The 20,315-nt window shown below is 38.4% G+C and overlaps 2 protein-coding genes across 6 annotated transcripts; one reads left to right on the top strand and one right to left on the bottom strand.

Moving 5' to 3' along the window:
* The first annotated feature begins 606 nt into the window (after positions 1 to 606).
* LOC112181647 (disease resistance protein RPV1) lies at positions 607 to 18,219 on the top strand. Of its 5 annotated transcripts, none has more exons than XR_005804469.1 (6): positions 607 to 1,287; positions 1,548 to 2,643; positions 2,809 to 3,084; positions 3,176 to 4,264; positions 4,349 to 5,159; positions 17,902 to 18,219. XR_005804469.1 is itself a non-coding variant. In XM_024320021.2 (5 exons), the coding sequence occupies exons 1-5, from the start codon at positions 1,019 to 1,021 to the stop codon at positions 4,967 to 4,969; spliced, it is 3,351 nt and encodes a 1,116-aa protein (XP_024175789.1). In that variant the 5' UTR covers positions 607 to 1,018; the 3' UTR covers positions 4,970 to 5,506. The 5 variants fall into 5 exon arrangements, 1 of the variants encoding a protein (XP_024175789.1); XR_005804467.1 differs by lacking the exon at positions 17,902 to 18,219 and adding an exon at positions 16,552 to 16,699; XR_005804468.1 differs by lacking the exon at positions 17,902 to 18,219 and adding an exon at positions 15,748 to 16,356.
* LOC112200131 (pyruvate kinase isozyme A, chloroplastic) lies at positions 9,782 to 10,554 on the bottom strand. Its single transcript, XM_024341147.2, has 2 exons — positions 10,436 to 10,554; positions 9,782 to 10,307 (listed from the first exon to the last, which is right to left on the bottom strand). Exons 1-2 carry the CDS (start codon positions 10,552 to 10,554, stop codon positions 9,797 to 9,799), a joined length of 630 nt encoding a protein of 209 aa, XP_024196915.1. The 3' UTR covers positions 9,782 to 9,796.
* Positions 18,220 to 20,315: the final 2,096 nt, after the last annotated feature.

The following is a 20,315-nucleotide window of genomic DNA, read 5'->3' as shown; positions in this document are numbered from 1 at the left end:
TTCTCAACTTTAAAGATTCTTTTATGGACAATGAAGATAATATTCCAGTAATCTGGAGTTTCTCTACTGAGTCTTGATCTAAAATCTTTTGTTTTTTTGTTTTAGTTTTTTTTTTTTTCCAGCTTTTCTCGTTCCTCTGGTAATTCTTTATTAGTTTTTTTTTTGCAGTTAGCAAGTAAATCTAATCTGATAAGGATAATTCAATTATGAATAGCAGAATAGTAGAAAATTTACTGCTTACCTTCATGTATAGATGATAGATTTATAAATGCAATTTATTAAATGAACAAATTCGAGGTATGAACTCACTACACTTGAATTTTGTAATTAAAAAAATATATAACAGCAAGAGAAGGTTAGCGGGTCACTTTATATGATAGAAAATCTCAAATTATACTATCTATCTTTACTACTATAAATGCAGGCCCTCTTTCGATGTCAGAGGGTTTCACCAAATTATGAAGTGTCTATAATACCCTTTAATAACATAATTATTAAATTAAATAAAATATAAATTTAAAAATATATAAATTAAAAAAATAGCCAAACAACTATTATTTTATATCTAAAAAAATAAATAACCACGGCTCCATTAACATTACAATACCACAGGCGAGAAACGCGGTACAAATACAGATCTGCACGATAGAAGTTGAATTTTATATTCAACAATGTACCATGTCAGTTTCCACCGAGTATGCTTTTAGCTGGAAAGTGGGATCAAGTCGGGTCATTGACTAGAAAGAGAGAGTATCTCCGTGAACAACAGGCGACCTCTGATTCGATACCGAAGGAGATGACTAGAAAGTGGAAATACGATGTCTTTCTAAGTTTCAGCGGGGCAGATACCCGCTATACTTTTACCAATCGTTTGTATTCTGCACTAATTCGAAAAGGGATTCTGACCTTTATGAGCAGAGCTTGAGAAAGGAAAATCCATTAGGCCTGAACTTTTAGGTGCAATTGAGGAGTCTAGATCTGCCATTGTCATTCTCTCAAAGAAGTATGCTGCTTCGTCATGTGGTGCTTGGATGAACTCGTCAAGATTATTCAATGCATGAAAGAGAGGGGCCAACAAGTCTTCCCCGTTTTCTACATGGGCGTCGATCCTTCTGATGTGCGGCACCAAAGGCGAAGTTTTGAGCTCATCAAATGGGAGCACCAAGTAGATGTGGAAGTACGGGAACATGAAGAAGTTTATGGGAAGAATCATGATAGACTAAATGCGTGGAGAGCTGCTTTGACTGAAGTGGCCAATCTGTCTGGCTGGGATAACAAGAATTATGGGTAAGTCTCCTTAATATTCAATCCCATCCTTTTGAGAGCAGGATAATCTCTTCTTTTGAAAATGAACTATTGTTTATGATTTAAATTGGTATTTTTTCTGATTGAGCGATGGATACGAATGGAGAGTAATGAGCATCCAGTAAATTTGAGAGACTCACTGGATTACCATTTTGCATTTACTTAATCTTGCCAATTGCTAATATTGTTTTTGCTGCTTATGTTACATTGCTAAGTTTCTAATGTCATCTAAATTTTCTCAGATATGAACAAATACTAATCGAGGAAATTGTTAATCATATACTAAAGAAGTCCGTGTATACATCTTCAAGTGTTGACAAGGGCTTCATAGGAATGGGTTCCCGTATTGATAGTTTATTAAGCAAATACATATATCCGCAGCTTGATGGGGTGCGTTTTATAGGGATCCATGGCATGCGGGGCATAGGTAAGACAACACTTGCTCGAGCTATCCATGATCAAATGTGTCAGGATTTTGACCGAACCTGCTTTCTTTCCAATGTTAGAGAAATGTCCAAAAACAATGGCCTAGTTTCTCTACAAGAAAAACTTCTTTCCAGAATCCTGATGGCTAAAATTGAAAATATAGAGGATGAATACACAGGAGCTGCTATGATAGAAAGGCGGTCGTGTAGAATGAAGGTGCTTGTTGTTATTGATGATGTGGATCAGTTGATACAATTAGAAAAATTGGCTGGAAATCGCAACTGGTTTGGTCCGGGGAGTAGAATTATCATAACCACCACAGATATTCAGTTGTTAAAGGCGCATGATGTTGATGCTACATACAAGGCTAACGGGTTAAACTGTGATGAAGCACTTCAACTTTTGAGTTTGAAGGCTTTTAAGAAATTTCCCCCACCAGAAGATTATTTGCATCTGTGCTACCGTATTTTAGGGTATGCTCAGGGGCTTCCGTTGGCTCTCGTGGTTTTAGGTTCGTTTTTATTTGGTAGAAGAACTGATCAATGGGCAAGTGCAATAGATAGGCTAAAGAACACACCAGATAAACGCATTATTGAGGTGCTTCGGATTAGTTTTGATGGACTGGATGAAAAAGACAAAGAAATATTCCTACATATTGCTTGCTTTTACAAGGGGAAGGATTATGATCGTGTGATACAAATACTAGACTATTGCCAACTAAACCCTGTCATTGGTTTGAGTGTTCTTGCTGATAGATCTCTCATAACTATCTCCAACAATGAACTGTGGATGCATGATTTGCTACAAGAATTGGGCTGGGAAATTGTTCGTGAACAGTCTCCCAAAGAGCCAGGCAAACGTAGTAGACTATGGTCTCATGAAGACATCAACAATGTGCTGAAAAAAAATATGGTAAGAGTTTGATGATGAAAAAAATAAGCTAAGCATATTATTATTTGTGTTCCGCACTTCAATTATTGTGTAAGAAAAGAAACAAGGCAAATTTACTTATAATCTGCTTAGGTCTTGGTATTCTTTGTGTTCTGCACTTCAATTATTCTTGTTTTTCATTATCAGGGAACAGATTCAATCCAAGGCATGGTAATGGAGTTGACTAAATTACAAGTGGCTCATTGGAATCCAGAAGCCTTTTCAAATTTGTCTCAACTCAGTCTTCTCCATATTCATAATGTGGACCTTCCCGAAGGCCTCACTTGTCTTTCTAATTCCTTGAGACTCCTCGAATGGACTGGGTATCCCTTAAGATCTCTCCCAAAAAATTTTGAAGCAGATGAACTTATTGAACTTAACTTGTGCCACAGCAACATTAAACAGCTTTGGAAGGGAACAAAGGTATGGCTATTTGTAAATGTCTACTTGTTTATCTCTATGAAGCAAATTGTCTGCTCTGTGTGGTGGCTCACTGTTTCGATTTTATTTGCAGAATTTTGACAGGTTGAAGTTCATCAAACTCTGTCATTCTCAAAATATTGTGGAGACCCCAGACCTCGCAGGCGTTCAGAATCTTGAAAGTTTAGATCTTGAAGGATGTGAGAATTTGGTTAGAATCCATCAATCCCTTGGATTTCTCAAAAAGCTTATTGTCCTGAATCTTAAAGACTGCAAAAATCTCAAGAGTCTGCCAAGTAGAATTGAAATGGAATCTCTTGAAACATTAATTCTTTCTAACTGCTCAAAAGTTAAGAAGATTCCCGAGTTTGTTGGAAATATGGAATGTTTGTCGGTGCTTTATCTTGATGAGACTGCCATTGAGGAACTGCCTGTGTCAATTGAACGGCTGAGTGGCCTTGTGTCATTGAATCTGAGCAAATGCAGAAATCTTGTCCGTCTTCCGAGCACCATCAATAAATTGAAGTCTATTAAAAATCTTGATCTTTCTGGATGCTTGAAACTCGGCAAACATCAGGTAAATGTGGGGGAGATATATTGTTTTGAGGAAAATGATGTGAATAGTAGGTCTGCAATAGAAATGTCATCTTCCCATGATCTCATAAAATCTGTGAGAGGTTCAATCTTTCATGTATATGAAGTAGTTTGGGGATCTTTAAATAAGTTCTTGCCTTCTGGATTGGTGCAAAAAGTGAATGCAGGGCCATCGAGTTTCCGCTTGCCTATTTCTGGTTTGTGTAATTTAACGTATCTGAACCTGAGTAATTGCAATCTTGGTGAAGGAGCATTTCCCAAAGAATTTGGTTACTTTCCCTCTTTGGTGACCTTGAATCTAAGTGGAAACCATTTTGTTCGCGTTCCTTCAGGCATTCGATTGCTTTCTAAGCTTGAGAACTTTAACTTGGAGAATTGCAAGAGACTTCAAGAGTTATCAGACCTTCCATCAAATAGTAGACTAGATTTAAGGGCAGATGGTTGTACTTCACTGAAATACTTGTTTGATGCATCAAATTTGAATAGACTAAACAAATCATATTTCAATTTCATCAATTGCTTCAATCTAAATGGCAAGAAAGGATGCAATAACATAGCATTTGAAATGCTGAAGACATTCATGTATCAGGTACTCCATGTGTGTGTGTGTGTGTGTTTCTGCTCATATACGTATAGACATTAATCAGCTAACAATCTATCTCTTCTTGCACAGGGAATCTCTAATAACAGGGAAACTTTTCAAATTGTAATTCCTGGAAGTAATATTCCCAAGTGGTTCGGCCATCAGAGTGTTGGGTGTTCATTAAGTGTCCGTCTACCTGCAGATTGGAATAACAGTCGGTTTTTAGGATTTGCTTTGTGTGCTGATTTTGTACTCCGTGAGCACCATCGGGTGGATGAGCTTTATATAGATGAATTCAAGACTTTTAATGCAACACATCATCTTGTATGTTGCCTGAAGATCGATGGAAGAGAACTGGAAGTATATGGCAGACAGCCTGCATTTCGCTTTAGTGAAGAATTTTGCCAGGTTGAATCAAATCACCTGTGGCTATTCTATGTATCTCGTGATAAATACTTTGGTACAGAGTGGTGGCATAACAGTTGCAGTCAGCTTGAGTTCTTATTTGAAACCAGAGGGCCGGGTCTGAAGGTGAAGGAGTGTGGAGTCCGTCTGATATACGAGCAAGAAGTGCAAGGCTTGAACCAAACAACCACTCAATCAAGCAGTAGGATGTCTCCTTATGCAGATATATTGATTGGTTTTGACATTCCAGTTGGAGGGGAAACCAGTGGCACTGGTAGCAGAACTTGCACACTTGAAGAATTGTAGGACTGGCAGAAATATAGGGGATCCAGTGATCCACCACTGGCCACTCTGAAAGACCACAATTAAGGACTTTCTGATCCCATGGCTCGAAATGAGTTGCAGATCATGAATGGACAATGCCTCCTCTTCTCTCATTTGAATTTCTGCAGAGATTACTTTCTGGAGCTCTCTTGCCTTCATCTTTTATAGTAAGGTGAGTGTTCTAGTTCTGATATTTTGCCTAATATTAGTGGACTCCCCAAGTTATTTCCATATGACACTATAATCTTACTTGCATAGCCGATATTATTGAAGTAGTTTTGCATTAATGGTAGGCCATACCAATATGTACCTATTCCAAACAAGAGCCGTACAAACATGTTCACCAAATTTTGTTCATTAGTATGAATCATGTCTCTGTTCTCTTCTTTTTCGGGTCTGAATCCCCCCTCAACCAGAATTACTTCTCTGTCCTTGAGATAGGTAAAACCATAAAACTGAAGGTATGAATAGCAATCAATTAGAAAAGTAAAGATTGTTTGCGCATACACATACGCTTGTAGATGTATGCCCGGTTTTCAAAGTTGATATGTTTTGCAGCTTTCCAATATAAATTGATAGGATGGTAAACTGAAAGGAAAGGAAAAGCAACAATAACAATACTTTGAAGAAAAAGTATTGGAAATAGTGAAATACTCAACGACTTAACCATTCATCCTACTAATGTTTGCACAGAAACTATTAAATCTTGTTCTCAATCTACCGAAGGACCAAAAAGCCTAGCTCATATGTGTGCTCAGTATCTGCCACATATTTTCTTGCTTAAAGAAATTGACCCTAGGAACTCCAAACAGCCATTCTGCAGGTAATGAAGATAGAGGAGCTGATATTAACAGTTTAAAGACCCTGGCTCTAGGAATCTCTCATACATACAGTCATGATCACCTGGTCACCTACTGACCAAATATTATTTGGTCAGTCACCGTTCGATTGACATCGGACGGTTGACAGCTAAGTGATGAAATTTGAGATCCATACAAGTCATAGTCTAAACTAAACAACAAATTTCTGAATTTCTGAAGTAAACAAACAAATATCTAAAATTCTTAATTTTCTGAGTTCCAGCTCTACTTATGTTCAGCAAATTTTTTGAATATTTGAGCTTTGAATTTCATCATCTGAGCTTTGGTGACTTTGTTTGGCATCTTCTCCTCTTTTGCCATTCTGTCCATGTAATACATTACAAGAGCTCCGCAATCTAATCTGTTGTCAATTAAAAATTTCATGTTAATGATTTTGACCAACTTAGTAACAGTAAAGTTATCATTTTAAATTTTTGAATATAGACTTACGATCCTTCGTCTTGTTGGGGGCAGATTCTGGCATGGTTCAAAGGGATCCTTCCACCATCATAATTTTCCTTTATCCACCTTATTGTTCTTATCTCATTATCGCTCAAAATACTTTCAACCATCTTTAATTTTGTGTGAGTGCTTTGACTCTTGTCAAATTTCATTCGGCAGCCTTGCTGCAGCATATTGTCTGCTTGATCTTTTACTACTCTCATCCACAGCTCGACCATTTCAACCTGTATTTTTTAACAGATTAGTGAGTGATAGTTACATGGTCAGATACATGGTCAGTAAGAAGTTTCTTACCAATTTTTTTATGCTTTTAAAGCACTCCCCTGTTCCTGCTCTTCTTGGTTTCATTGAATCAAAATGCAGCCATTGCGGTATGTCCTTGTCAAAGACCAATAGCGTGTGGTGAAATTCTTCATTATGGGTAATTGGGAAGAAAAGCATGCTGCATTTTCCCATGTTTTGGAACAGCGGCTCACACAAGTATTGATGGAGGTTTCTCACAGTTAAATGTATTGTTGAATACTATTTAAAAAAAGAAAGAAAGAAATACATAGAACGAGTTATAAATAAACAAAGAATGAGAGATAAGGATTCAATTTTTATAGAAAGTGCTCGTCATACTTACCCAACACATGCTATGCATAAAAGCAGATCTTCCCAAACTTTGTGAACTTTCGTTTTGCATTTCATCCTTCAACATTTCCCCATAGCAATCAATCCAGTTGTTTGCTATTGATTGATCGCTTATGAACATTTTGACATCTGCCCTTGTGATTTCGCTTCCAGCCTCTTTTCCCTCCCAGAATAATACGTTGCATAACATAGAATGGTGTTAGTCCAGTGACTTAGCCAGTTACTTTTCACTTGCCAATAATCTGGACAGTGACTTGCCCAGCTACATGGAAATTGAAAATATCTAGACAGTGACTTGGCCAGCTACATGGAAATTGAAAATGATCTGGACAGTGACTTGTCCAGTGACTAGGCCAGCTACATGTCAATTGCCATGATCTGGACAGTGACTTGGCTAGTGACTAGGCCAGCTACATGTCAATTGAAAGTGATCTGGACAGTTACTTGACCAGTGACTTGGCCAGTGAGTAGGCTAGCTACATGTCAATTGAAAATGATCTGGACAGTTACTTGACCAGTTACTAGGCCAGCTACATGTCAATTGAAAATGATCTGGACAGTTACTTGACCAGTGACTTGACCAGTTACTAGGCCAGCTACATGGCAATTGAAAATGATCTGGACAGTGACTTGGCCAGTGACTAGGCCAGCTCACTACTACACAAAAGGCTTCACACGACGGTTTAAAACTGTCGTCTCACGTTTTGCATTTCCGTGGTCTATCGAGGCGTCAACCGTCGTATACCGATCATTGGGTCGACGGTTTGCAGCTGACTTCGTCGTCTGCTGGACCGGCAGATCTGCCGACATGCTGTCGACAGAAATATGCCGTGGTGTGACTTCTACTCATACCACTGTTTTAGGATTCCAGCGTGGTGTGACTTCCACTCATACCATGGTTTTAGGATTCCAGCGTGGTGTGACTTCTACTCAGACCACGCTTTTTAGGAAAATGTGGTGTGATGACTTAAAAATTCAGTGCATGTGTGCTTTCACACGACACATATAACTCAAACTGTTGTACCATGACATTTGAGACCATGATATCAATACAAACCGTCGTCTGAATTGTAGAAATTTTGTTTGATTGTACCCTAAAAACCTCATCAGATGACATATTTTCCTACTATTGTTGTAATGGCAAAATTCAGATTCTGGAAGCAAAAATGACCAAAAGAATGGTAATTTAATCATAATAGAAAGCTGTTATAATCCCATAGCATTCTAAATGGATCCGATGTATCCACAAAATAAGGGATCACAAAATAAGGCGAACTGCAATTAAGGCCAACCCAAAAAAGACCAACTTCTAGCCTCAGTACAACTTCTACCTAAACAAATTTCTCTCTATCACTTCAAAAGCTTTCGTCACTGCTCCATCTTCCACATGATTGTCCAATTTATAAGCAGCCTTCAAACCTGGATCATTATTTTTAGAACAAAACCACCACGACAAACTTGGCCAGAAATGTGCTTTTTAAAGATAGGTTTCCACTTCTCCCTGCAGAACAAAGTACAATTTATACCAAATGAGAGAAAATAGTTTGTCAAATAACAAAGTACAATTTATACCAAACATAGATCAAAAGAGAAGGAAAGTAAACCTGGACAATATTCAAGTAGAAATAAAGTTAAATTAAATAAACTTAACAAGATGAAATAGATAAAAAAATCCTGGACATATATGGTATTGCTAAGTAGTCCTCATCCAACTAAGTCTAAACTAGATTTTTAAGACCACATATTACTTGCATGAGAAGAAATTCGAGTTTTGTTTACCTCTAAACAAGATTTCACCATTGTACACAAGGTGTGAATTATAGCTCTTCCTGATGAGTAAGAAGAAAAACAGTGTTTATCAGACAAATGGTTGGTTTCATAAGAATGGTCAAATTAGAACATGTCAAGGGATGCTACGGAATAACGTAAATAGCTGAAACTAAAATAATTTAAGAGAGCAAATCTGCAAAAGCTCTACCAAAATTTAGGGATGAGATACCTGAAAGAAAAGTGCACCTCTTTCACATATCAGGTTACAATTGGCAGTGTTCCAATTGGAGTATTCATTGACATACTTGTAGTGTTCTTCACAAAAAGACTTCATACCAGCCAAAATAACAAAACAAAAGAAGGGCACAAATCAACATTGCACAGGAATTTATTCATAACAGTAAACTAATTTTCTTTATGCAATATCATGATTAGTAATACTAAGATTGAAAGGAGAACATCAGTGTATATACATTATAAAATTACACAAGTAAAAACAATTCGTGAATACATGCAGTAGTGGACTCATAATCTCATCAAGAGAACAAGTATATACAACAAAATAAAATTACTAAAAGAGGAGGAAAGGAGGACATGAAAGAATGAAATGTACAATATAGATGGAGCCACAATGTATAAAGAGGAAAAAGTCCAACTTTATGTCATTTGTAAATGTTAGTCCAGCTTCTAGACAACCAGGCTTGGTGCATCGTCCTCTATATAAAACGAAAATTTTCAGGAATAAACCAGGGCTATCAAATGGATAAACTAAATATGAATGATTCTGAATAATCAAACGAGCGTTGGACGTTTATTTCATGTGTGTGTGGGTTTTGTTAGTTTGTTGAATTTGTTACATAATCTTTCTACACAAAGGTTGTTGTAAAATCAATTCATTAGAAAATCTGGTGCAAAATTCATTCTAGCAGAAAACAAGACTTCTTATCGAGACATTCAATGCACATCTACTGCATGTATGTTATGTGATATATGCAACCAACTCAACGAGCTTCATACCACAGAACAAAGAGTACCAACCAACTGGACAAGTCCTTCAGCTGAATCACAAACATATTTACCAAAGCTAATAACAGATATCAATCAAAGAATGCTTACCCATCTTGGCAGCAGAAATACAAAGCTCCTCCGATATACTGTCTGAAAATGATGATCCAATAGCTGGGAGTAACATAGGTTCATGACGTTTCTCTTCCCTCCACCACCTCTCGATCCTCAAACTGACACTTCTGAGAACAGCTAATGACTTATCTGGGAACTGGCCCATAGCTGACTCACCAGAAAGCATCAGAGCATCAGCTCGCTGCCTCACGGCTTCAGAAACATCAGCCACTTCAGCTCTAGTGGGTGTAGGATACTCGATCATAGATTCGAGTAGTTGAGAAGCAACAATGACTGGCTTATTTAGCTGCCGACATACTTGAACAATCTTTTGTTGGGCTGATGGGACCTGTTCCAATGGTATCTGAGCACCTAGGTCACCTCTTGCTACCATTGCTCCATCTGATGCAAGGATGATCTCTTCCAAGTTCTTTAGAGAGTCAATACTTTCTATCTTTGCCACAACAGAAATATCGCTGCACCAACATGATGAAAGAAATCTCATGAGATACAAATTTACCATCTTGGACATAATGAAAACTGCCAAAATAAAAGGAACAGTGATGCTGTGTGCCAGTGTTGAATTTAAGAGTTAACTCTTTACCGAGACCGTGCTGCAATATAGCTTTTAAGGTGATTGATCACTTCAGCAGACTTGACAAAAGATACAGCAATGAAATCAACACCTTCAGCCCCATTTTCCTTTGAGTGGAAATCGTGCATTCGTGTAATAGTAAAAGGTAAAGTTAAAAAAGAAAAAGAAACCATGAGTCATCTGCTCTGACTACTCATCAATAACACGGTCATCAGTTCATCACAGTTCAATACAATACCCAGCAACTAAACATTCAGACTCACAGTTTGATAACATTCACAGTTTATAACATTCACAGAATCACAGTTTGATACTTTGAGAGTTGAGACAATGACTCACCACAAAACCCAGAAATCACCGAGCTTGCAGAATCCAAAACCCAGAAATCGAGCTTCAACAATCAGTCAATCACCGAGTTTGAATTTTGAACCCAGAAATCAAGCATGAAGAATCACCAAGTTTCGAGGTTGAACCGAGCTTCAAGCCTTGAACCCAGAAATCGAACCCATAATTCCCAGAAATCGAGCTTGAAGAATCAGTGAATCACCAAGCTTCGTGGTTGAAGAATCACCGACCTTTAAGCCTTGAACCCAGAAATCGAACCTAAAATCGAACCCAGAAAGCCCTGAAAATCGAACCCAGAAAATAAAAAATTGTGAGATTGAAACCCAGAAATTCTATTGAAAGACAAAAACCCAGAGAAATTCGATTTACCGGCGAGCTAGAGAGCTTGAGAGCTGGCCGGAGACTCGGTGAGAGACTGAGAGTCTGAGAATCGACTGATCGAGGAGCGGCGTTCCTTCTTGATTTCGAACCCAGAAAGGGAGAAAGCGCCTAGGCTCCGACCGTCCAGAGCCGCCCAGCCCCGCCTAGGCCGCCTAGGCGGCCGACTTTATTCCCAGCGCCCAGCTCGCTCGACTAGGGGAGAATCGGAGGGGTACCAGAGAGATCTCGGAGGCGGTGGATTCGTGGTCAAGGGCTTTAGAGTCGGGGATTGGGAAAGAGATTGTCAGAGTAGCAGTGGAGTTTTGGAAAGAGAGTGAATGCTACCACGAGAGTTGGGTACTAGAGAGTCGGGGTGGCTGTGGAGTGAGTCAGACAGCGAGAGAGTCGGAGTGAGTTGGAGAGAGAGTCGGGGTGAGTCGATTTGTGGGGTTTTGTGGAGTGAATGCTGTGTCGGGGTATAGGCGTGGGCTGGTCTAAGCTAAGGCATTAGTTTTGGTAAGACTTTTTCTCTAGTGTTCTAATTAATAATTTGGTCTGAATGGATATATGCTAGTGTAGTTGTCTAGCTAGCTAGGACACGGCCATTAATGTTGATTCACATATATGTACAAGGCATCAGACCATGTTTTTCCACATATATGTTGTCTGAATGCCACTTTAAAATTTTCAGTTTTGCCGCCTCTTGTTGTCCGGTAAGAGGGAAATGGATTTGGAGGGGTGAATGGAGGGAAATGTTGGAGGGAATGTTGGTGGACATGTTTTGCACTTGCAAATCTATGAATTCATACCACGGTTTTAAACAAACCGTCGTATCACCACTACATGCTGAGGAATACCAAATTGTGAGAAACTTGCCGCCTCTATAATAATTTAACCTCACACCACGCTTCCATTTATAAACGTCTTTTGAAGCAATACATAATTCCAGCATGAAAAACACCCGTTGGTTGAATTCATATTAGAAGACGGAAATTTTACAACCGTCGTCTCAATAATGAGAAATTATTCACACCACGGAAAACAGTGTTACGTCGTCTGAGAGGTGTCGTGTGAAGCCTTTTGTGTAGTAGTGGCTACATGGCAATTGAAGTCACTAGGTGGTGGGCTGTAACATGAAATATTACCTTTGTTCTGCCTTGTTCCAGTACTTCTCTAATTTGCTTTTATTTGGGATGTCAAGTAGGTTGTACAGTTGTAGCTTTTGCCAATCTATGACTTCAATTTCGCTTTTTTCTGCTTGTTCCTCGTCATCCACATGAATCGTCAAATCATGTATCACTTCCTTCTCTGGCTGTTGTTCAACTGTCTGTCCTTTTTTCTTTTTCAGTGCTTTGATTCTGGTCATTTTCGCCCTCTGCCTTTGCTCTTTCACTTTGTCCCACCAGAAAATATGATGTTTTTTCTGTACTCTCTCGTTTCTCTTCGTCCTAACCACATAAAAATAGAGGCCAATAGATTCTGAGTCCTGCCCTGATATGTCATCTAAAATTGGCATGGTGAACTCAACTCTTGTCATCTGTTCCGTATGAGGAAAGCAATTGATTGGTTCAATGTCAAAAACAGGCTGAACTTCTGGTGATACAATGATCTGATACTTGTGTGGCTCTGCTTGCATATCTTCCAAATGGACTTTTCTTGGAGGTGGAGTTTGTAACGCGCCCGGAGGTGGAAACACAAACAATGCATTAACCCAAGTAGTATTCGGTGTGCAAGCATCTTCCGTCATTCTCAATTTAACATCAGGAGAGGTTGGTGAATGAACTTGTGCAGCTACTTGGGCAAGGCATTCAAGTGGTGACTGATGTCCTCGGTCGGTAGAGTGAGGTTCCGCAGATGCGCTTGCCGTAGAGTCGGCAGGTTGTGATTGAGTTCCCTGAATTCCACCTTGAGATTTTGTGTTTTTGGAGTGCTTGTTGTCAGTTGGCTTGTCCTGAGGGGCCTTTGATTTTGGTGGAGGGAAACTAGGTGGTGGGGGAGGAGGAGTTGAGTCGTTGTCATCACCTGGACGTGCTATTGGCGACTCATACTTCTCAGTTAGTGCCATTACTATGCCCTCCAATTGCTTCACTCTTTTAATCAGTGAGGCTTTCTCAATTTTCAACAACTCATTTTCCAATAACATATCCTCCTTCTCTTCGTTTATTCTGCCAATTTCCTTTTCTTTCTCCTCAACTTCTTTTTTCAAAGCACTTAGCTCTTCTTCCTTTCCCTCGAGCTTTCTCTGTAATTCATTCTTCTCTTCATTGGTCTTCCCTATCTCTGTCTCCATCTTCTCATTGTTAATGTTGTCAGCTTTCTTTTCTCTTGTTTGCAGTTCTTTCTTCAATTTCATTATTTTTTCTTCCAAGCCCTTTTTCTCTATTTCCACATCTCTTAGCTCTTTTTCCTTTTTCTGAAGATTTGTCTCTAGTTCTTTCTTCTGTTTATCATTCCATGTAGTCTCCTTCACCATGTTTCCACTGGTTCTATTTTCAACATTTTCTTCTTGCCCATCATTCTTTTTTTCTTTACTTTCTGTGTCTGTATTAGACTCAGAATCTTCTTCCTCTGCATCTTCTTTAACTTTATCAAAGATTTTTTGAAACAAAATTACAAAAGTTATCAGTGACATAGGCAGTGACAGAAATAAAACAACAACACAATCATAGACATGGAAAGTTACATGCACTGTGACATGAAAATATAACAATAACATGAGCAGTGACATAGTCAATGACTTGCTCAGTGACCTGACCAGTTGGAACCCTACAACATTAACAAGACCAGTGACAAGACCAGTGACCTAGTTTATCTACATCAAATTAACATACCTTCAACTTCCCCATGGTGTTGAAATCCCCTTTTTTTTCTATTAGGGTCTTTAATTGCCACTTTCTTATTCCGTGTTTTTCGGTTTCTCTTCCAGAGATTGGCAGCACTACTCCTGTCTTGTGGCAAAACCAGTACTGTTTGGAAAATAAAAAATAAAAATAGAAAACTAGTTAGTTATTTTTCAAACAGTTGCTTAGCAATATGAATATCACAAACATAACCAATGACATATGCAAATACATAAACAGTGACATTGTCAGTGACATAAACTTGACAGTAACATTAACAGTGACCTGGCAAGTTACCTGTCCAGTGACCTGACCAATGACATGACACTGATCTAGTTTTTGTACTTACAACAGCATACGTAGTTAATTATGGGACAGCAAAATGATGCATAAACAAATTTTTAACAAGGTACCGGAATTTACCATCACCAATATCACGCAACCTGCCATGTTTTGGGATTCTTTTCCCTTTCGTTTAATTGATTTTTTAAGGAAGTCGCCAACTTCCTTTGCCCAGCTATATTTTCCCAGACTTTCCACCTCTTCACAGACTCTTATATAGTCCCAAGATATTGTTCCTCCAGAGTTTGGGAACAGGAGTTTGATGAAAAGGTTCAAGAGTATTAATACGGCAACATTTCTGTCCCGTTTCGTTTTTTCTTCCCCTGTTTCTGGAGTTTCTGCCAATGCCTTCTTCAAAGCTTCCTCTGCAGCCGCCTTGTTGATCCTCTGCTTTTTGTCAAAGTATTTAGTCACGAACTCAGATCTGTATGCCCCTTCTTTGGTCTTTGGTACTGATAACCCGGATCCCGGCACTTCTAAAATCATAGATATATCACTTGTTGACATTCTGAATTTCCTGTTTCCAAACACAAAAAGGTATGTGTCGCTGTCATATGCTTGTAGCAGAAGTGTGATTAAATCATCTGATTTCTTTGCATCATTTTCTTTAATTGAACCTCCATGGAATGCATCTATCAGCGTTGCAAAGGGAGTTTTCTGCTGCAGCTCTAAAGTCCCTTCAGTCAGGTTATTTTTGTTTTCTGCAATTGTTTTCAGAAAAGCAAGCATTGTGCAGCGATACTGCACATAACCCTCTTTTACATATCTTTTCCTTTTCCTTGGGACTTTTTCCTCTTCATCATCCTTTGTATCTTTTTCCTCGTCAGTTTCTTCCTTCTTCTTTGTACTCTCTTTTTTTGTCTTCCTTTTATCCATTTTCTTCTTCTTCTTGGCACGAACTTCTTCTCTATCAGATTCTTATTCTTCATCTTCAGTTTCTTCCCTGTTTCTTCCCTGTTTCTTCTTTTCTCCTTTTTATCCTTATTCTTCTTCGTACTGCGGACTTGTTCTTCATTAGATTCTTCTTCACCTTCAGTCCCTTCCAGTTTTTTTCTTTTCTGGTTTCCAGTTTTCTTCTTTTTATCCTTCTTCGTCTTCTTACCCCGGACATGTTCTTCATTAGATTCTTCTTCAACTTCAGTTGTTTCTTCCTCATCTTCACTTGATTCTTCTTCATCTTCAGTTTTTTGCTTTCGCTTTTTTCTCTCATTTACTTTCTTCCATTTTATCAGTTTTAACTTTTCCGCAATTGTTTCTTCTGGACTTTGTTCTTCAGATTGTTCTTCTCCGGATTCCTCACTTTGTTTTCTTTTTAGTTGGCCCATTCCTCGAACTTTTTAAAAAAATCCTGTAAACAGTTAAGAAAATTAGAATTCAATAGTTATTTTGATAGTTACATAACCAGTGACATATTTATGCACATGTTTATGACAGTGACATGAACAGTTACATGATCATAGCCAGTGACCAGTGCAGCGACATGGGTAGTGACAAAGACATTGAACAATGACAAAATGCTGAAATTTTCTGGCATCATCCCACATGTAATTCAAACAAAACTAACATGGAAATTCATTTTCTCATCAAATCCCACATGTAATTGAAACAGAAATCATCATTTTCTCATTAGATTCTACATGTAAGTCAAACAATTCTCACCATTTTCTCATCAGATTCCACATGTAAGTCAAACAAATCTCGCATGCAAATTCATTTTCTGATGAGACTCCACATGTAATTGAAATATTTTTTCTAATTCAAACAAAACGCAAGCTATTCAAATTGAAATTATATGAAAGAAATAGGAGGAAGTTACCGGCGGCTGTCTGACGAGCACAGATTTTCAAATATTTTCGGTAAATTTGTAGAACCGTAGAATTTGGGGCTTAGTCGGTGAATCACTCTTGCTTACCCACCGTTGACGGTGGAGGAAATCAGTCGTTGTCAGCTGTTTTAGCCGGAGAGAAAATCTTTAAGCAGTTTCTCTGAATTTTGAAATTGTGAAAAGATATTGTAAAATAAACCAAGAGATATAGTCGCCCTCGGGTTAGATAACTGCCAGTGGCAGTTTTCTTGTAGTTGAAGGGTTGGATAGGTAATTTCAAACATAGACAGTGACATAAGCAGTGACTTCAATTTTTACAGTTACTTGTTCTATTTATTGGCTCATGACATTATTTTTTAAGTTACTTGGCCAGTTACTTTATAATGCATGTAAGGATATGAATTTTTTTACAGTTTGTTGTTGTGCAGCGGAACGCTGCAGTCGCGGTGCAGTGGCACGCTGCAATTAAAAATAAAAAGATCAGTTTGGTAATGTCTTGTCTTTTGCTAGTGAGTGACTTTGTCAGTTACTTTGCCAGGTCGCGGTGCAGTGGCACGCTGCAATTAAAAATAAAAAGATCAGTTTGGTAATGTCTTGTCTTTTGCTAGTGAGTGACTTTGTCAGTTACTTTGCCAGTGACTTGGCTAGTTACTTTATAGGGTACATAAGGACATGAATTTTTTTACAGTTACTTGCTTTATGTATTGGCTCATGACATTACCTTTTACAATTATTTTGCCAAATCATGGCTGGTGACTTGTTCAGTGTCTTGGTATAAGATCTGTAGACTTATTGATTGACTAGTTTATTGTCTTGGCTAGTTACTTGGGCAGTTACGTTGTCAGTGACTTTGCCAGTTACTTGAGACGGACAGTGACTTGGCCAGTGACATTTAGGTCGCCATTTCCAGTGACATTCAGTTTCTCTGTAACTTAGCCATTTACTTACTTTAAAAGGTACCTAAGTACATGAATTCATTTCAGAAGATCATATCAAACAAAATTTTATATACTGAAGCAATATCTGCAAGAAAATATTAAAAAATGAAAATTCTGATTGAACAAATGAATGGATATATATGATGAATCAATTCGAAAAAACTATATAACCTATCCTATTCCCTAAACAAATTTCTACACTTCATTATGTTGTGAGTTCCAGCTGTGCCTACTTTCTGCAAATGACTTTACCATATGAGCTCTAAATTTCAAAATATCATCCTTTGTGAGCTTCTTTGGAACTGTCCCTTTTTTCGAAATTTTCTCATTGTGTACATTACAAAAAGTCCGCAATCCAATCTGTTCATCATATAAAAATTGAACTAAATGATTTTGAACTTTATAATGATTATATTGACATTTTAAAGAGCTAAGTGCTTACGAATCTTCTCCTTGCTGAGGGTTGTCTTTGAGTTCTGTCACTGCCATTTTTCGTTTGTAGTTATCCTTGATCCACTTTATGCTTTCTCTCTCTGTTTCAGTCAATGGAACTTCCATCATTTTCAGTTGTTCTTCTGAACTGTTCTTTTCATCAAATTTCATCCTGTAACTTTGTTCTACCATGTCATCTGCTTGTTCTTTTACTGCAGTCATCCAAAGCTCTACCATTTCAACCAGCATTTCCAACATCGCAACATAATCAATAATATGCTTTCTGCTTAAATTAAATATATGAAATTAGTATGACGAAAGTGTTTCATACCATTTTTTGGACATTTTGAAAGCATTTTCCAGTTGATGATTTTTTTGGTCTTTTTGAATCAGAGTGGAACCATTTCTTTAATTCCTTGTCAAAAATGAGCAGTGTATGATGAAATCCTGATTCATGTGAGATTGGGAAGAATATATAGTTGGATCTTGCCAGATTTTCGAACAGTGGTTCGCAGAGGTACAGATGTACATAATACACCGTCAAATTTTCTGCAGAATGTTGTTTGTAAGAAAAAAAGAAGACAAGTTATTATCAATTAAGAATTATTTGCTTTGATTTTAGATTGATAATCGTTCCACTACTTACCCAGCATAAGGGATTCATAAAAGTTGGGACATCCAAGCCTTGTGATTCTTTCTCCAACAACTGATCAGTCAAGAGAATTCCATAACATTCGATGCAATTGCTTGCTATCGGTTCATCCATGATTATGTCTTTTAAATCCTGTCTTGAAACCTGTGCTCCATACTGTCTTCCGTCCCAGAAGTATACTCTGCAAAGAATGAAGTGTAAGTAACATAGTTTGTGATGTTGGTTATTTAACAATCACATGGCCAATGACTTCACTTTCCCAACTCATTGGCCAGTGACTTCCGCATTTACATGGAAAGTGACTTGGCCAGTTACTTTGTTAGTTACATGGACAGTGACTTCACATGGCCAGTGACTTCCGCATTTACATGGACAGTGACTTGGCCAGCGACTTTACTTGGCCAGTTACTTTGTCAGTTACATGGACAGTGACTTGGCCAGTGACTTCACATGGCCAGTGACTTCGCCATATACATGAACGATGGCCTGGCTAGTTACTTTGATAGTTACATAAACAGTTACTTGGCCAGTGACTTAGCCAGTGACTTCTGCATTTATATGGACAATGACTTGGCCAGCGACTTTACTTGGCCAGCAACTTTACTTGGCCAGTTACATGGACAGTTACTTGGCCAGTGACTTCACATGGCCAGTGACTTCACCATATACATGAATGATGGCCTGGCCAGTTACTTTGATAGTTACATAAACAGTTGCTTGGCTAGTGACAATAAGTTTAAAATAGAATTTTAACTTAATTAAAGTATTACCCTGATGGTGCATTTTGCCAGTATTTCTGGACTCTCCTCTTGGTGTCCTGGTCCATAAAATTGTATACTTTGCTCTCCTCCCAGTGTACGACCTCAGCAAGTAGCTGTTTCTCTTTTGGCTCTTTATTGATTTGTGCATTTTCTGCAGCGTCCATCTCTCTTATTGCTTCCAGAACATCCTCTGGTAAATCGTCCAACTTTTGTTGTGCTACCATCTGTTCTAGCTTTTTACGTTCAGCATCTGGCAGTGAGGCCTTCATCTCCTTTTCTTTTTCTTTCTTTTCAGCATCTTTCAATCTCTCTTCAATCTCCTTTGCTTTCACATCTCCCCACCAGTAAATGTTGTCCTTTTTCTGTGTTCTTCTCCTATTCTTTAATCTCACAATGTAAGAGTAGAGACCCATTAATGATACCGTTTCACCGGAATGTTGCTCTGTGAGGTGCATTGTTAACTCTCCTTTTTTGCTCTGCTCTGGTGTCTTCTTCTCTTTCTCTATGCTCAACGTACGAAGTTGAAATGCTTCTTCAACTATAGGACTTTTCACTATCTGACACTTGTCAGCTTGTTGTTCCATTTCCGCCACTGTGAGCATGTGGACTGTGGGGCTCTGGAACTGTGACTCCTTGTGTGATGGAGGTGTCGATTTAGTTTCTTCTGCCACTGTGCAGTGAGGTGGAGATTGAGATGCTGCTTCTGCAGATTCTTCGACTGTGTAGATCCCATGGGACTGACCTTCCTCAACAGTCGATTGATCTTTCGTTTTTGTGTTTTCAGCAGCCTTAGATGCAGCTCCATTTGATTCATTTTTTTCTTATGTTGAGTTAGGAGGTGGGGAGCTATGCTGCTGAGCTGCTGTTGAGGTGCGAGTCTTTGGGCTCAACATTTGCTCCAATTTCTTCAATTTTATCTCTAACTCCTTCACCGATGATGCAAGGCAGAAATTCTCGGTCACAAGTGTAGCATTTCGTTCCTCCAGATTCACCATGTCCTCCGTGATTTTCCTTAGTTCCTGTTCCTTTTCGTTCAGTTTTTTCTTCAAATTATCTTTCTCCAAAGTCATGTATCTTATCTCCTCTTCCTTTTTCTGAAGCTCTTTCTCTCACTTGTTTTTTTCTGAAGCAGTTTCCTGTTCAGCCACCTCAACTTCTAGGTTATCTTCTTCATTTTCACAATTCTGATCATCAGCTCCTTTTTCCTCTCCTTCCAGAACTGTCTTTGCTTCATCTGATCTATTCTCCTCTTCCTCGGATTCTGATTCCTCTCTATCCTCCTTCAGGTTTTCAAAGATTTTCTTAAAGAAACATATTCAATATGTCAGTGACCTGCTATGTGACATGAGCAATGACATGTTTACAACAGTTATGAAGGCCAGTGACATGAAGTG

Source organism: Rosa chinensis, chromosome 1 (genome assembly GCF_002994745.2).
Source record: "Rosa chinensis cultivar Old Blush chromosome 1, RchiOBHm-V2, whole genome shotgun sequence".
Lineage (NCBI taxonomy): Eukaryota > Viridiplantae > Streptophyta > Magnoliopsida > Rosales > Rosaceae > Rosa > Rosa chinensis.
The sequence above is the reverse complement of the archived record's forward strand: the minus strand, read 5'-3'. Positions and strand labels throughout refer to the sequence as shown.

Excerpts from the sequence above, each read along its gene's own strand:
- LOC112181647 (XM_024320021.2), top strand. The coding sequence starts at position 1,019 with ATGTGGTGCTTGGATGAACTCGTCAAGATTATTCAATGCATGAAAGAG. Across the intron at positions 2,644-2,808 it reads ATGTGCTGAAAAAAAATATG|GGAACAGATTCAATCCAAGG; the intron begins GTAAGAGTTTGA and ends TTTCATTATCAG. Across the intron at positions 3,085-3,175 it reads AGCTTTGGAAGGGAACAAAG|AATTTTGACAGGTTGAAGTT; the intron begins GTATGGCTATTT and ends TTTTATTTGCAG.
- LOC112200131 (XM_024341147.2), bottom strand. The coding sequence starts at position 10,554 with ATGCACGATTTCCACTCAAAGGAAAATGGGGCTGAAGGTGTTGATTTC. Across the intron at positions 10,308-10,435 it reads TATATTGCAGCACGGTCTCG|CGATATTTCTGTTGTGGCAA; the intron begins GTAAAGAGTTAA and ends ATGTTGGTGCAG.